The sequence below is a fragment of the Macrosteles quadrilineatus genome, unplaced genomic scaffold (assembly GCF_028750875.1).
Source record: "Macrosteles quadrilineatus isolate MER2022 unplaced genomic scaffold, UCM_ALF_1.0 Scaffold_1__1_contigs__length_201487025, whole genome shotgun sequence".
In the NCBI taxonomy this organism is placed as follows: Eukaryota; Metazoa; Arthropoda; class Insecta; order Hemiptera; family Cicadellidae; genus Macrosteles; species Macrosteles quadrilineatus.
Window position 1 is genome coordinate 183,895,730 of NW_026542594.1, and position 17,919 is coordinate 183,913,648.

Genomic DNA, 17,919 nt, shown 5'->3' on the forward strand with positions numbered 1-17,919 from the left:
TTACAAGTCATAGATAGTCAGTATTAGTTGCCATTGGCTGATGGCTGTATGGGCTTTTAATTAACATTCCTGTCTAAGGAACATGTCTGACTTAAGTCAGTAACAATACTACAAGATCCACCACTCATTCCCACTCGAATCATACTTGGCTTGAAATTGGTTACCATTTTGGTAGTGCCTTTAAAACTTCTACGACTACTGGTGTTGTTATCATCACTATTTACGCGAGTTGCATACACTACTTTACCTAAGACAGTGTTTTAATTACTAAAAATCACTGCTCAAAACTTGTAAGAGAGGTTATGTTTATGTTTATAACCTCTCATTGCCACTGACAGTGATGCAACGAATCATTTTACCAATCACTAATTGCACCGATTGTTAACAATTATATTGTTAAACAGCTGATTACCACTATTACCATTACTATTACCAAATCCTTGATTGCAGCCCATTTCTGGATAATCTTGTAAATTCAATACATTAGTAAAAGTTTGAAGCAAATTCTATTTCTTTTCTCTCAATCCTTGAATTTCATTGGTCCGTTACCCGTGTTATTAAGTAAAAAAACGATGCTGTTAAATGAATCTTTTCAATCCTAAGAACTGAACTGAAATGGCTAGTTTAAAAAACAGTTGTAGATAAAAGTATGTATTGTATACTATAAGATTTTTTAGGTGTAATCACTTAAGGTAAAAAATATTTCAAAACACAATCAAGTAAAGTTTAATTGAGTCTCATATTTTTAGATTACACCAAGTTATCAAAATACTTAAAATACATAACTAGCGCAATATCTTAAAAAAAAAGCTTTATAAAAAAGTATCAAGAAACGCTTTCTTGTTATTCATTGTTGCATCAAAATCATGTAGTTAAGAACATATGTGGAAAGGAAACCATATTCTCATATTTAACTCTTTCAAAATTGTAATGTCAGTTATCATTAGGTCATCCTTACATACATTATCTGTACATTACAGATACAATACTCAACACTTATATGAGGTCTAGATATTTGACATTTATTTGAAATTGCACACTTAAAATTCTTTACAATATTGTCCAAGTTTTCTCTATCATAACACTATGATATCACTCTTCAAAATTACAAAATCATTTAATTAAGGCAGTGTAAAGGACACTTCGTCCATTTTATATTTGTTCGCAGTTAAGTCATACTGTAGTACTTTACTTGCTTTCTCTGGTATGAGTACAATACAATTAGACCTTAACCTCAAAATCCAAAGTGATAGCTAACTTTTACTCCAAACTGTTTAACAGTCCCTGTAAAGTATCGTAAAAGTTACATTTTGAGAGTCAGGTTTGGAGGAACTATTATCGATAAGGATAATTCATCATAAGTTATTTTTGTAAATAAGATGTTTTGCGCTAAACCGCAAAAGTTATTGAAATATTTGATATAAACAATAAAAAACTACAGATTTTTCAACTTTAAGCCCCCCTCCCCCCAAACCTAAAGCACAAAATCGTGTTACTTTTTATCATACAATACGGGGACTATATGGAACAGTTTTGAGTCATACGATAACCTTTCACTTTGGATATTGAATTTATACAGTTTTTTTTTTGCTAATTGCACTGTATTATACTAGATTCTCCATTATAACAGCATATCACCAGTTCACATAGTTAAAAATTTAACTACAGCCTTAAAAATCTAATAAAATAAAATACATAACATTATAGATTGTTCAAGTTTTATCTTGTTGAAGAGACTGGTATTGAACCCAGCTTAGGGAGGAAACTCTGAAATGTCAAAGCTTCATACACAAAACTTAATCAATATTTGAACAAGTTGCATGCCAAGTTCGTAAGGAGATTTTACTTTTGGCATTCAAAAAACTTCAATTCATATTCAAATTTTCCTTCATCTATAACTTTATATAAGGCCCTCTGTGGAATCTTCATCCAATTATCTTCGTCATCTGAGTTACTCTCCCCCCGTTTTTCACAACTGTTTACAATAGAAGCCTTCAATGTAGATGCATGTAAAAAATCATCCTTTTCAATCTTTACTTTAACAAAATATTCATTTTCCAACTTCCCAATTGGAGTTGCTTCAAATTTAATTTCAAAATATTTCTGGTTTAAATTATTAGTTTGAGTAATCCAGAATATATTGTCAAACACAAAGATAGGCAGATGTTCAAAATAGTATTCATCAGGATTCAAGTTTTGGAAAGAAAAACATTCGGATGAATTTGGTTTGTACTTATGAAGTGAGCCACAATGCTCTTTCTCATAGTGATCCACCAGTTTTATCAAAGGAATCACAGTTTTGCAATCCCTTTGCCTACACTCCGCAGGTCTAAAACCACAAAAGTCCTCATGGTCACTCCATGGTTCTAAAATTTCTTGGCAACCATCTTCATGGTACTTGCACTGACGAGGTATGGCTTCCAGAAGGTTTTTCAAACACACAGGATTCTCTGTTGTAAAAGGAGCTTCACATGTTGGGCAATTCTTTAACTTCTCGCAGCAGCAGTTGCAAACCCCATGGCCTCTGCTGCATGTCTTAAATGGAATTTTGATGGTGTCCAGACACACTGGACATTCTATAATTTCTTGCAGATATGATGTTATGTTCTTCAGCCTAGTTTTAGAGTTTTCCTGAAAAGAAAATAACAATTTTGGTTTTACATTTTACTTTAGTTAACTAGTAATTTTGACTAATGCTTATATTATACTATATTTTCAGACCCAAAAACAGCTTTTTACTAAACTGCAGAGGAAAGGGCTATTTTCAATACCAGTAAATACCTTGCGAACTTAAATTAGTTTTCTCTCCTAGCAAGAATTCAAAGATTTGGATTCATTATTATGTTGGTGGAGTAATACCATTGACACACTTTATATTATTTGGTTTAGTGTTACTGTAACACCAACTAAAAAATCTTTACAATCACTGTTTTACCTCGATAACCAAGGTAATCTCGGTCCCAAAAACCTTGGTTAATCAAAGTGTACTGGTATTTGTTTGTTTACTCGAGCGGAACCATTGACTACTGACTATTGGATAATGATGTAGACTAGTAGACATCCCCTGTACATTGACCAGCTGTTGCCAATTTTTTACTAAAAAGAACATAGTTATGTGAGTCAGTGACAGAATGTGCTAGCATTGACTATACACAGAACTGCATAGTTCTGTTTATAGTCAATGGTGCTAGTGTCTAAAATGCTGTTTTCTACCTCATTTTTTTGTTTCTGTCCAAGTTGGCAGGTCATAACAGTATCTATTTCTCGCAATAAGTTATTCCATTAGTTTGGCTCAGTAAAAACATTTGTATATTCATTCGACTAAAATCAGTAGTTTAGATCAACGCATTCTGTAGGTGGCTCACATCAACCATGACCATTTTGATAAAAAATACCCCCACCGCAGCAAACCTGCCGAATAAGCGAATTTCCATTTGCCTGAATTGATGTACAATTAAATCTATTTAAATAACATTAGGTTTTTAAACGAGTACCTAGGTTTTCTGCTACAGGGATGCTAATAAAGTGAGTTTTTTTTGTAAAATATTATTAGCTCAGTATAAAATAAATGAATTTGCCAAGTTTGATTAAAATATATCAATAAACAAGCAAACTACAATATTTTACAATATCCTACATAAGAATTTTTTTAATTTTCCCCGTAACTAATAACCACACAAAAACAATTCCAATATGGCTACTAAATCATTTGTCTTTTTAATGGTACCTTTAAAATAATGTCTCTTTAAAATGGTTTGGAGAGAAATCGGGAAATGTTCAAAATGGTCAAAGGTGGTCAAAATAGAGAAAACCCAATTTTTACCCAATAAAACACCCCGCAAAACCCCGTTCCCATGGTCCGATCATGCTGGTTCACGAACTCATTCAAGTTTATCCCGTCTTACACCTTCAAACCAAATTTAATCAAAATTGAACAAAAATTACTCAAGTTATCACGTTTACGGACACACACAGACACACATAAATATATTTTAGGTATCTATAAAAATCTATATATGCATATATAAAAGTTTGAACAAATGGCGTTTTTGGCCTCTGGGGACATCAAAACGAAAGAGTAAAATGGTCCCGGGCTTAAGTCTTACCATGAGACCTACGGTAATAGCTACTTCCCTATGGGGAAATTCGCTTATCATGGGGATGGAATGTCTAGTTGTATCAATTAGTCAAAGGTTAAACTGATCGCTTTTACTATTAATTTTTATACAGTAGAACCTCTTTAATCCGAACTAATTGGGACCGGGGGTAGTTCGGATTATTGAATAGTTTGAATTACAGAACATATTGTTTTTACATAACAATAGCTAGGGAAAAGTGAAAAATGCTTTATAAAGTAAAATACAGCGTTTATTTAATACAGTAGTAAACATAGGGAATAAACAGTACTGTACATTACAATTGAAATAATTACTGTGTGTATCTCAATAAATACAGTATACAATAAAGAACTACTTTACTGTGTACATAGTACAGCAATGAGGCGTTCGGATTAGTGGACGTTCGGATTACAGGGGTTCGGATTAAAGAGGTTCTACTGTACTTACATTACGATTATGTTTTTAGTTTTAATTCTGCCAAACTGCTAATTAATGCATAAGCCAAAGATATTTTCAGTAAAATAAGTAATAAGTACGATTGAGTTTTGATTCGATAATCAATGCTGTGCAATAAACTGTTTTTTTTTACATTATATATTGAAAGAACCACATTATTCTCATCCGCATTCCACACTCGTGGCTAAGCACAGCCAAAGCACCTAGTATCACACAAACTCGGATAAACTGTTTCAATGATTAAATTGACTAGCATATGCAATTAACAAAGTGTTTATCTGAAACCAAATCTACTCAACCTCCAATCCAAAACACTTGCACTCACCACTTTGAAGTCGTAGACCTGGATTTCAATATTGGTATTGTAGAACACCTGGTTGATATCGGTTTTCACTCTAGACCAGTCCAACCTGTCCAGCCCACAGCCTATTAGTGGCATTGCTAACTTCTTCACTTTGAACTGGAGACACTTCTCCTTCAAGGCTATCAATGAGCGATGAAGGTCTTCATATTGGGGTTTACTATTACTGAACTCTTTGGTTACCAGATAAAAGATCAACCGTCCATCCACATCAAGATGAGCACAGCCTCCAACTGAAACCTTCTGGTCCAACAACTCCCCGACTCTCTTGAATTCATTCCTGAAAAAAAATATGAGAGTAAAGAAAGACAAAATGTGAGATCCTAAATGCTTAAATGTTTAAACAAATTGAACTTTCAGTTACTAAGATTGTGATCCTGCTATAGTGTTTGCTTCAGAGTATAATATCCCAAGCAAATGTTTTTACACTGAAAAATGTATGGTTCAACCATATATTGAACTTGTGCAAACATATATTGATATCCAATAAATGGGCCTTTTATTTGTTTTTATGGGCCTAACAATTTGATTTGTAAATTTATTATGCAATTCAATTGTTTGTTATTGCCTTTACGTCAAACACTTCGTAGGTTTAGTATTTATGACCTTATTAATTACTTGCTCTGAACCTTTATATTTTATATTTCTCATTACATAATTGCCAAACAAAGCTGAAAGTGAACGATTCATTGTTACTAAACAAAGGGGGATTTCCAGTCCCTGTCCCTGTATGTGGATATCTTATAGACTACATTTTATATTTTAATTTACACCATTTACGGTAATATAGTATGTAAATAGTTTACCAAGAAGGTGATAATACAGTATTTAGCTATGTGTATCCTGTAATAAAAATGTCTTTAATATAACTATTGATTATACTACAAACGTTTCTTGCAGTTACTGTAAACGTAAAGATCAGTGGAACCAGGGAGGACCCGCAGCGCAATTTATAAAGAACCTCATTGCGCTACTAATTACTCCATTACTCACGACTGAGAAATTTTATTTGAAATTGGTTGGTTAATTGTTATATGCTGAAGATCATCCCATTAGCTACAATTTTATCGCTTGAAGTTTGCTTTTGACCAAAAATTTTTAAAAATCCAACCAAAAAAGGTGCAATTTTTTTAATATTTCGAATTACCATTTAAATAAGATAATATTTATACTGTCAGATTCTTAATTTAATGCAGATTCCAAATATATAAATATAACTGCAGTCAACCTATTGTATTGCAGCCAGGAGCGTTATTAACAACCGTGCATGGTTTGAGGAACTGACTTTACTGAGTAGGGTCCCTCATGGTGGTGGGGAAAGGTTGCCGAAACGGCGCGCTTTTTACCCCACATCTCCCTCCTATCTACCCAGTGTTCCAGTTGTATTATTTACTTCGATGGGTGCAACACAGCGAGAGAATGCAATATTAGTGTGGGTCATCACCTGAAGTTTTACATACCCAGATATTTTACCCATCTCTATTGGGTATTGAATGACATTCGCCTATTGGGTCTGATGATGAACGGAGAGTCCAATCGAAATCGATCACCACTTACCACCTTTTTTGTAAATTAACCGTGTTGTGAGTAACGGTATAAGCGTAAATATATGTTTTAGGTGTTATAAGACGTTTCTTTTATTTACTTTCCGTTAAGTTTTCTTTCACCTGAGGGATGACAGGATCAGATTGCAGATCCCAAAACGTATATTGTTTTTTACCATTGTGATGTAAAATGTCCGCAATAAACCTTTGAACAACAAGTTATTACTTACTTGAACTTCAGAGATATTCCACTAACCATGCGGAAATCTTGTCCCACACAATGGGCAAGAGCAAAGTCGTTTGGTGCGGAAAATAAGTCACCCGGAATCATTTTGACGATGTTTGGTCTCATAATGCCTAAAAAGACATGATATAATATTTAACAAGAGCTGAAGTAAACAGGAAGAAAAACAGGTACAGTAGACTCCCTCTTATCCGGACTCCTTGGGACCGAGGCCAGTCCGGATAACGGGTTTTCCGGTTAAACCGACATAAAATCTTTCCCACAAGAACAGTCGTTTCAGTACCGCCCACTTCCTGCGGATCTAGTCCGGTTAAACCAATGTGCTGATAAAATTTTTGGTTAAAGAGATGTAATTTCTGAGGAGTGTAGTCTGGTTAAACTGATGTCCGGTTAAAAAGGTGTTCGGATAAGAGGGAGTCTACTGTAGTAAAGTCTTGAAAAATATGATTATTTCATTCAATTTGTTATATCTAATTATTAAAATATATAGTAGGTAATAAATCATCTTGTGCAACAACGAACTAGGTCTACCACAGTACTAGAACGTTAGTTAGGAGACGAAAAAGAAATTTCACACAAGCACACTCGCCACCCAATCATAAAAAAGGGTTATTGCCTGTACATTGCAATTATTTGTTATTATTTTTGTCATAACATTCAAACATTGTCAGACATTGTTCCCAGGCATTGGATTGTAGTGGTTCAACGATGTTAGAGCTATAGCATTGTGTTATAGTGGTTAAGTGTGTTCAATTCAATCATTTAAATGTTCTGGCCTTTTACAAAATCAGGCCGGCCAGATAATTAAGATTCTACTGTACCCTCAAAATAAGTACAAAATAAAAACAGTAATTAAGAACTGTGATGAGCACCCATCGTAGCCAAATGAGCTAGTTTAAATTTGAGACCAATGATTAGGTTTCTGATTAAATACATTGCCAGTTTTCGGCTACTAAAACAAGACTAATTGTTGCAGTGTATGTAGTAAAGAAAACAGCTTTGGTCACAGATATTAAATAACTAGCTTGAGTTACCTACAAGTAGTCAAGTAGCTTGAGTTACTACTTGAGTTGTGTTGGCTGGTTTACCTACACTATCTTAGCAAGAGTTTACTGCATCTCAATATTACCTATAAACAATCTAAGAACACTTCTCAATACTGACCTCCAGACATTCTTGAGTCCTGGTTCGTTTGATCTTTAGATAATGTCTTTATGCAATCTTCATCCTTATTTGGGCGGTCGTCGTGCTTCGGAGGACAACTTTCAGAACAGTTGACTCCTTCATTAAAATCAGTTTTTTCACTAAGCTGGTTGTTGCCGTTATCTCTCCTGTTGTCTCTATTTTCTTCCAATTGGGGGCACCTATTGATACAAATGTTTCCAAGTTGGGGACGTCTGTTGTCTCTATTTTCTTCAAATCGAAAACCCCTATAGTCTCTATTTTCTTCAAATCCGGAACCCCTATTGTCTCTATTTCTTTCAAATCGGGAACCCCTATAGTCTCTATTTTCTTCAAATCGGGAACCCCTATTTCCTCTATTACTTTCAAAGTGGGAACCCCTAGTGCCTCTATTTTCTTCAAATTGGAAACACCAACTGTTTCTATTTCTTCCAAATCGGGAACCCCTGAGGCCTCTATTTTCCATTTGGACACCACGGCCTTGAAAATTTTGAGGAGGGTGTTTCAGTATCTCTGCATCTAACTTGGCTTCTTCAACCTACAACATTACAAAATTATCAGTAGCCAGAAATTAAACTGCAAATGAACTCAGAAAAAGAGAGAGAGAGAGAGAGAGAGAGAGAGAGTTACTTTATTTAATAACTAGCTGAACCCGGCAGACGTTGTCTTGCCTTTGACTATTTATAATTTAAGTACCGTAACGTTTAATTGTAATTGTATATGAAGTGCTTATAACTAAATTAAAATACGTACAACTAATGAAACACATATAGTACAAAGGATAACCGATTCTTTATTATTGCTCTTATATTAATGCTAGGTTATGCTAGCTTAATTATTAATGGTTATTTTCATTCATGGTTATTAATGACAGTATTTTCAAGATGATCTCGTTCGCATGGCTCAATCACGTCCTGGTTGAAGTTCGTTCACTACGCTCACTCACCTTTAGGTTGGAGCTTGTTCGCTACGCTCACTCACCTTCAGGTTGGAGCTCGTTCGCTGCGCTCACTTGCCTTCAGGTTAGCTCGTTCGCTACGCTCACTTGCCTTCAGGTTAGCTCGTTCACTACGCTAACTCACCTCCAGGTTGAAGTTCGTTCGCTATGCTCACTCACCTTTTGGTTGCAAATTAGCTGTTGTCATAAATGTAAAAGAAATAATAGTGCTGCACCCTGTTGGTAATCCTTGTAACTTTAATGCTATTGAACATCATAGAACAGAACCAACTTGTTTAATTGAAACAGCTGTTAAGATTCATTAATTCAATTTCTCATAAGGTTAACATAGGAAACTCCAGAGCCACTGGGGCGGAGCCGATTGGACGGATCACGAAATTGATGGTGTATAAACCTATTCCATGAAATTCTACACGGTTCAGCGGTGTCTGAGTTTATCACTGCCAAACAAATATATATATATATATACAAACATCCTCTTTTATACTTATATAGAAGATTTAAAAACCGGTTCATAATTAAAATTACTTTTAATAGCCTGTGTCTTGTTAAACATTTTTAGCTGCCATTTTATTAGTGGTCTAATTTCTATTCTCTTTATGTCAACTGTTTGGTTTTATCAAAACCAGTAAAATTATATGAAAGTCGACTATACTTCCCATTCAGGCTCCCCTAACCCTCCAACTGGCAATGGGCGAACGCTGTAGTGGCAAGGCAGTTTTGGAGAAAAATAACTTGCACCCCTCTTAGATTTTAAACTTTTTGAGGTAACCTATTTGAAATCAGTTTGCAAAAACCTTCTGAGATATGAAGGGCTACAGTTATGATAGTTAATTTTCAACATCTTAATAGCCTTAGGGGTAGTGGGGGTATGGGCAAGGCCACACTAAAAAACAGGCCGTAATGCTTGTCAAGCATGACGTCACGATAGAAGACGGCAATGACGTAATTAAGGTTATATTTTTGTTTTCGATGAAAAGATTAAAACAAGCAGCTAATCACAAACGGTAAACATTATGTCATTGCCATCTTCTATCGTGACATCATGCTAGACGAGCATTACGGCCTGTTTTTTTAGTGTGGCCTTGGTAGGGGTTAGCTCCAAATTGTTTAACCCTCCAACTGGCAGCGCCACTATAATAATAGTCACGGTCGGTGGTTTATGTAGTGGCAGCGACTATAATAGTAATGTTTTGTAAGGTTTTGATTAACTACAAATAAATATTTAAAAACAATTGTAAATGGAATAATTTTATACTGTTTGAAAGATAAGATTCTAAACTTGAATTTTGTTACATATATAAACTGTTGTAAGGTCCCAAATGGGACCAATATTAAATTTTAAATTAGAGCGGGAAATGTTACTGGCAGCGTCCACCCGCCGCACTAGTAGCGTCTTTAAGGACGTAGTGGTAGGGGTAGGGCAAGAGTTCTCCAGGACCTAGGATCAACCGACACTCGATCGGCCGGCGTGTAGCTGGTCACTTCTCTCCTCTACTCCCTCTAAACTAAGGCAGGAACCCACGTTGGTCTAACCCACAGAGTGGTATAGTAAAGGTTGAACATAGTCATCGTCCCTATTTCGGATATTGAACAGTAAGTACTCCGGTATTAATTTTTCTAAATTTAAAATTATTATGGTAATAGCTTTTGTCATTCCTTTTTTATGGAAATTTTAGGCTGGCTAGGCTACGAAAGTTCAATCTAAATAGGTTAAACCCTTAACAGGACTACTCAGTATTATTGCTAGTTGTGGCTTGAGCTTCAATTATTTCTTGGTGTAGACTAATAGGGGTCTACTACAGTATTTGTATTAAAATTATATTGTTAGCGGACGGGCGAAACAGCTCACGTCCATCGATAGTAGCTTAGCTCTGCACTTGCCACTCATAATTATAGTGGTTATTTTATTATTGTATTAAATTGAATTGTTAGGTGACGGGCGGAATAGCCTTGTCAACGAAATCAAATCCTAGTTCACACGACTTTCACACTATATATATTTTTACTAAATATATTGTTAGGGGCGGGCGAAAAAGCTCAGTTTAACATCACTACTTATGACAAATTAAGATTCTTATTAGTGACGGGCGTAACAGCCCCGTGATATCTGTCCCGTTGTGTGTTCTTTAAATTAATACCCATCTATTTAGATTATTCACTTAAAATTGATTTAAACCTGAGATATTCCCCACGTCACACCCGGGTGAAACAACTCAGGGAACCTAGGACGTAGTTGTTAGTCGTGACAATAATTTTCGTTAGTTATTCTTATTTTTGATTTTATTAGTTTTGTTAAAAGGTGAAGTAACCTTTTTAGAAGTAATTTTATTTTGGTGAGCGTAGGTAACGCACTAGCAGTAGTGTTTGTTCATGGCTAACCTACGGTTCTCTCTTTTTGTGATGTTTAAGATTAACCTTTTTAACTTAACATCAATGATAATAAAAACACGATCGGGGATTAATTGGCTTTAATTTGGGCAATGATGATGACCAATAATTTATTGAATAAATGATAACATCCTATGGTCTGAGCCCAGCCAATTAATAATATAACTTGAACCAGGGGTGCCCATACCCCCTAGACTCATGATGCACCCCCCCCCCCCCCCAATTGAGCACCAGCCCCCACCATAAGGGGCGGTTCACGAGCTCGGGACTTCATAGTCCGCGACCAGGCGTTGGTCCGGGACTATATAAGCGACGACCAAAAAATGGGTTCACGAGTCAGAGCCTAATGATGTGGAAGCCGGGCCCAGTGTAGGTCGAGACCAAATCCGTAGCGGAGCCTAATGACAGGGATTCGCAGGGAATTTCCGTTGAGACGTTGGTATCAACCAGTAACATCAGTCTGGAAACACATGTGAAGCCACTGCTGTTGACATACGCACTTCCATACAATAGGATGATCGTGAAAAAGGGCTGGACCAAAATGTTCAAAACGATAATTTTTCTCGTATTTAATTGTCCCAATGCTCGCCTATGATAATCTATCTAAGTTTATTGATTTATAAATCCACGTTTGTATGGAATCAGATAATGGAAGTCTTTAGTGAAATATATTTTTCTGTGTGCATTATTATAATTTAATTAAGATGCATGACATAAAATAACCGGGTATTTATAAACGGATGAATTCCTATTTTGCATAAATGCCCGATAATTTAGGATGGTGATTTTTTGATAGGATAGTTGTAACTAAACTTATTTAAATGGCACAATTATTGAAACTAAAATGTATTTTAGATGTACTGATTATTAGATATAAAAATTGTATGTTTGTGCTGGATTTAATCGTGGCTGTAACCTAAGAATATTCTTTCCGTTATTCTTACACTCTTTAATAATCTAACTTTAAAATGTTGAAAATAATATTCTGCAGTTAGCTCGTAATATTAGTTATGTTAACAGCTATGGTTTTTAATTTACAAAAACGTCTTTAATTTACGTTTATATTTAGGAAAACATTGTTTTTTCTTTTGGATATAGTTTCAAACTAAAAATTTGATTTGTTCTGCTTTCATAAAAAAAAAAAAAAAAAAAAAAAAAATAGCTATCATCCAAGCTTTACTAACATCCAATAAATCACCAGTTTCTCGATGAAAAGTGCTATCAGCCAAAAATATTAGTGCAACTAACATTTTTTTTCAATTTAGAATACAGTTATGGATTTTGCTGTCGGGAAATCCGTGCCTTTGAGTGAACGCCTCAAATGACTCATTGACGGCATCTTTGGAACATTTTAATCTACCTTTAAATTCATCAAGTCATAAAAGGGTTTTAGTCATGATAACGAGCTGGTCCTATGCGAGGTAGTGGAGTGATGGTACATAATTGTTAACATAATACAGTATGCTGTAGATATTTCATAGTCATATTTAATACACACGGCGACCAGTGAGTACAACACAAGACGGTGATATACCGCGAACCGTACTCAACGACTGACGGTTTGCTTGATGTTTCCCACGTCAAAAAACCATTTCTGATAATTATTAGATAACGATGGTTTAACTGTGGCTGATTAGTTATATTTATATTCTACACATAATTTTCTCGTTAAAATTGTAATAACTTGGGGTTTATCAGTAAAATATCTTTGTTATGATACTACTTTGTTACGTGCATAATTTATGTGTCGTTTTAAGTTGTTTGATGATTTTTTTCATGTTTTATGATCCTTTTTACCATTTTTACATATTTTTTTAAATATGGTGTTGTGGGTAATGAAAGTGTTCGGAATTTAATGAGGAACCATATTTAAACATTAGTTTTTAACAAATAATAAAAATAAAGGAGCTAATTAGATAAAACCGGCATCATGTCACGTTAAACCTGCCTCCTACCAGGTCTGAGTTGGAGACCAAACACCATTGTTCTTTTGGGCCCGAACCATCTCATTTGGGCTCGGACTTGACTCGTGAACCCACCGGGACTAATGATCAGAGCCGGGACTATCTGTAATTGGACTCGTGAACCCAACTTTTAAAACCGGGTTTTATCCCTGCACTAATTGTGTGCCGCCTATCAGTTTGGTCCGCGGCTTATATTGTCTCGAGCTCGTGAACCCGATTTTTTAAGTCGCGGCCCAAATACCGGTTATTTCCGGATTCTGGGCTCGGACTACGATAGTCCCGAGCTCGTGAACCGCCCCTTAATGAGTTACACATCAAATGTGAAACATTGTTCCCCACCCAGTAGCCTATTATTTGTAAAACTAAAGGAAGATTTATAAATTTCTTAGATTTTACAAATTCAAACCCAGTTAATCTATATAAATAAAATAGGCTAACAGTTTTGTCTATACATTGCTCAGAATTAAACATATTTTTGGTTATTTTTGCTTTTTATACAGGAGTTGAAAAGCTGTCTTATCTCAATTATGTCTGTCTGTCACGGCCCAGAAGGCATTTTACGCAGTTTACTCTAAAGAAAACTAGAGTACTGATATAAGGAAGTAGATTTGCAAATAAATAAGTTATGGGCAAGAAACGGATTTCAGTACACAGTGTTTAGCTAAGAATGCATAGCCTAACCATAGCTAGGAATCTGGCTGATAATTTAGGCCTACATCAATATCACTACTTACTTCTTCAGGATCATCAACCAGCCCTTCAAAATCACTTAAATCTTCTTATAATGCACCACGTAAGTTATATCACTACTTTTGATTTTTAACACTAAAACAATGATAAACGTAATAAAACACATCAACCATCGCTGCGAGGTTAACCAAGCTGTTTACAAATAAGTTACGCACGTCAGCTGTCTGCTACAATATTTTCGGAACTAAAATGAAAAGCGCTTAGAGACAGACCTCCAGAGAAAGCTCTGAATCTGTAAAATAAAACGATAATACCTAACTCGATCCAGTTCAATCCGATTTTGTCAGTCATAGAGCCTTCGCCGTAAACAGTGTTTGTGAGTCGATGCATCGAAACAAATCACTACACAAAGTGTGTTATGTTATGCCCCTAAAGTAAACAAATACCAAAATGGAATGAAGGTTTACTAGGCTAATCCAAAAAATAGTTCTGTTTTTAACCCTCCGAGTGTTATTTGTCGATGTGTCGACACATAACACACTTTGTGTAGTGATTTGTTTCGATGCATCGACTCACAAACACTGTTTACGGCGAAGGCTCTATGACTGACAAAATCGGATTGAACTGGACCGAGTGGTATTTGTTTACTTTAGGGGCTTCTAACGAATTTTGAAAAAAATGTTTTTTTCTCATTATTTGGCCTATTTTGAACACTTTTTACATTTGGCACTTTTGGGGCAAACGGATATTTCACCCTGAAAATTGCGTTTGAAAATCGCGAAAATTTTTCAGCAATTGCCATTTTTACTTTGAAAATCAGGTTTCCCCCCCCCTTGCCTTTCTTTAAATGTGTTTTTATTATTGTAGTAATAAGCAGATGTTATGTTTATTATAACCTAACCTTGGTTCAACTAAAAATCCGCTATTTTCGGCATATTGCTAACCTAAGCATTGGTTAGGTAGGGTTGGGTTAGGTTAGGTTAGATTTCAAATATTCAGGTGATTTTAGGCTAATTAAATTAAATAATAACTTAATAACTAGCCATACCTTACCTAACCTGAACTAACCTAACCTAACCTAACCTAACCTTACCTAACCTAACCTTACCTTGGTTTAACTAATAATTCGCTATTTTCGGCATATTGCTAATCTAAGCATTGGTTAGGTAGGGTTGCGTTAGGTTAGGCTAGGTTAAGTTAGGTTAGGTTAGATTAGATTAGATAAAGTTAGGTTGGATTATATTCAGTTCTGTAGGTCCTAGGTAATAGTAAAAACACATTAAGAGTAAAAGTACCACTCAAATTTTTAGCACTTTTTGCAATTTTCAAACGCGATTTTTAGGGTGAAAAAGGCATTTGCCCCAAAAGTGCCAAATGTAAAAAGTGTTCAAAATAAGCCAATTAATGAGAAAATAACATTTTTTTCAAAATTCGTTAGAAGCCCCTAAAGTAAACAAATACCCATTATTTTATCGATTTTATAACTAGCCTACTTTTTTCATTGTTGATAGGTAACTTGTAGTTTGTATTGAAGTATTTTTGACAAAAGTTATACTAGGCTATACGTTATTGAAATTAACTGTTTTAACTTAAGTAAACTTAACTAAAATAACTAACCAAACTTGCTGTAAGTTAACATTTCAAAATTCTGTTTGATATCCCCCACATGCTTTTTCTGTTATCAAACGGGGGCCGCACTTTACTATCTGTCCTACACTCATTCAAATGAATATAAGTTATAGCCTATGGTATTTGTGTAGGACAGATAGTAAAGTGCAGCCCCCGTTTGATAACAGAAAAAGCATGTGGGGGATATCAAACAGAATTTTGAAATGTTAACTTACAGCAAGTTTGGTTAGTTATTTTAGTTAAGTTTACTTAAGTTAAAACAGTTAATTTCAATAACGTATAGCCTAGTATAACTTTTGTCAAAAATACTTCAATACAAACTACAAGTTACCTATCAACAATGAAAAAAGTAGGCTAGTTATAAAATCGATAAAATAATGGATTGAACAATCAAATTAAATAATCGATATAGGACCTATTGATAGTTTTAATCATATGAATGTGGGGCATAAACTTAGTACAGCCATGCAAAATCATATTAAAGGCTAAAATGATAATCATAAAAATCTAAGATGGTCAGATTGAGTGGCCTACCTTGTTGATTTGATATGAAATAACTCTGGGGTTAAACCATATTCCAATAAGTTCAAGAAAGCTTGGTATACCACTCACCTTCACCTTACCAACTTATTTAAGAGGAAGTATGGCCCCCACCTGCTAATCGTAAGGTGGGTTAAGGCTAATATTTATAAAACCCATGAGCTTGAGCTCAACTGATAAGATAGATTACTACTTATATATTATAGGACTTATTTAAATGCATGGGGACTGGCAAGCATATTTTAAGAATTCTCATCAAGAATGAACTAACTTGCTATGCTTCACTCTACGTCATCTGTCTAAAGCAATCATTTCATTATTAATCTAAATCTAACTAACAACAACAACACCAACTTTAGATAAGATAACAAAAACAAAACAAAACGAAGGAAGGAGCACGTTGTCGTTGAGACTTGAGACAGGTATCTGGAGCGAGCATCAGGCAGGACAGTATCAGTACCGTGAAGCTGGCCCGCCCATTCCAGCACACTTTTTTTAATGTATACAAAAAAGTGTGCTAAAAGTGTGCTCTTTATAACTGCTATTAAAAAAAAGTGTGCTCTTATAATAATTATGATATAATCAATTGTATTTGGGCGGGCCAGAATCACGACTGGCCCGCCCATTTCAGCTACAGATCTATAAACCATACCAAAAAACTGTGCTGAAAGTGTGCTCACAGGAATCAATAATAAAAAATAGTGTGCCACCCCCGTTACTATACAAACAACCCCTAAATGGTAAGGGTAATAAAATGACCCAGCCCGCCCATTTCAGCTACAGATCTTTAAACCATGCCAAAAAACTGTGCTAACAGTGTGCTCACAGGAATCATTAATAAAAAAAAGTGTGCCGCCCCCGTTACTATACAAATAACCCCTAAATGGTAAGGGTATAATAAAATGACCCAGCCCGCCCATTTCAGCTATAGATCTGTAAACCATACCAAAAAACTGTGCTGAAAGGGTGCTCAGAGGAATCATTAATAAAAAAAGTGTGTCGCCCCCGTTACTATACAAAACAACCCCTAAATGGTAAGGGTAATAAAATGACCCAGCCCGCCCATTTCAGCTACAGATCTATAAACCATACCAAAAAACTGTGCTAAAAGTGTGCTCACAGGAACCATTAATTAAAAAAGTGTCCCCGCTACCAATCGTATGTAATTTAGCTACACATCATGGCTACACATAGTCTGAATAGTCAACCTGCCCGCCACCCCAGCAGCTTGTAAACTATTTAAGTGCTACAGAATTAATGATTAGCCATGGCCCAACTGCGACTTTAAATGTCATATTATTTTTGTTTTTAATTCAAATGTCAAGAAAATAAAAGTGTTTACATACGAAAAGGAGCATTATGTAACTTTTTTTATTTTGGTTTTAATCGAAAGGAATATTGTTTAACATATTTTAATACTAGCTGTACCCGCGGGCTTTGCCCCGTTTAACTTCACAAGTTAGCTCGTTCGCATGGCTCAATCACGTCCTGGTTGAAGTTCGTTCGCTACGCTCACTCACCTTTAGGTTGGAGCTCGTTCGCTCCGCTCACTTGCCTTCAGGTTAGCTCGTTCGCTACGCTAACTCGCTTCCTGGTTGAAGTTCGTTCGCTACGCTCACTCACCTTTAGGTTGGAGCTTGTTCGCTCCGCTCACTTGCCTTCAGGTTAGCTCGTTCGCTACGCTAACTCGCTTCCAGGTTGAAGTTCGTTCGCTACGCTAACTCGCTTCCAGGTTGAAGTTCGTTCGCTACGCTCACTCACCTTTTGGTTGCAAATTGGCTGTAGCCATAAATAAAAAAAAATAATAGTGCTGCACCCTGTTGGCAATCCTTGTAACTTTAA

The 17,919-nt window shown here is 35.5% G+C and overlaps 1 protein-coding gene across 4 annotated transcripts; it reads right to left on the reverse strand.

Moving 5' to 3' along the window:
• Positions 1-747: 747 nt before the first annotated feature.
• On the reverse strand, positions 748-16,412 carry LOC128991447 (uncharacterized). Of its 4 annotated transcripts, none has more exons than XM_054414354.1 (5): positions 16,349-16,412; positions 7,888-8,443; positions 6,710-6,836; positions 4,900-5,215; positions 748-2,631 (listed from the first exon to the last, which is right to left on the reverse strand). In XM_054414354.1, exons 2-5 carry the CDS (start codon positions 8,369-8,371, stop codon positions 1,843-1,845), a joined length of 1,716 nt encoding a protein of 571 aa, XP_054270329.1. In that variant the 5' UTR covers positions 8,372-8,443; positions 16,349-16,412; the 3' UTR covers positions 748-1,842. The 4 variants fall into 4 exon arrangements, with proteins under 4 accessions (XP_054270329.1, XP_054270319.1, XP_054270311.1 ...); XM_054414344.1 differs by lacking the exon at positions 16,349-16,412 and adding an exon at positions 16,156-16,332; XM_054414336.1 differs by lacking the exon at positions 16,349-16,412 and adding an exon at positions 16,150-16,332.
• Positions 16,413-17,919: the final 1,507 nt, after the last annotated feature.

What these genes read in the sequence shown, in the direction of transcription:
- LOC128991447 (XM_054414354.1), bottom strand. Translation starts at nt 8,371, where the DNA reads ATGGAAAATAGAGGCCTCAGGGGTTCCCGATTTGGAAGAAATAGAAAC. An exon ending in GGACTCAAGAATGTCTGGAG is followed by an intron (nt 6,837 to 7,887) that starts GTCAGTATTGAG and finishes ATGTCTTTTTAG; the next exon opens with GCATTATGAGACCAAACATC. An exon ending in GGAATATCTCTGAAGTTCAA is followed by an intron (nt 5,216 to 6,709) that starts GTAAGTAATAAC and finishes ATTTTTTTTCAG; the next exon opens with GAATGAATTCAAGAGAGTCG.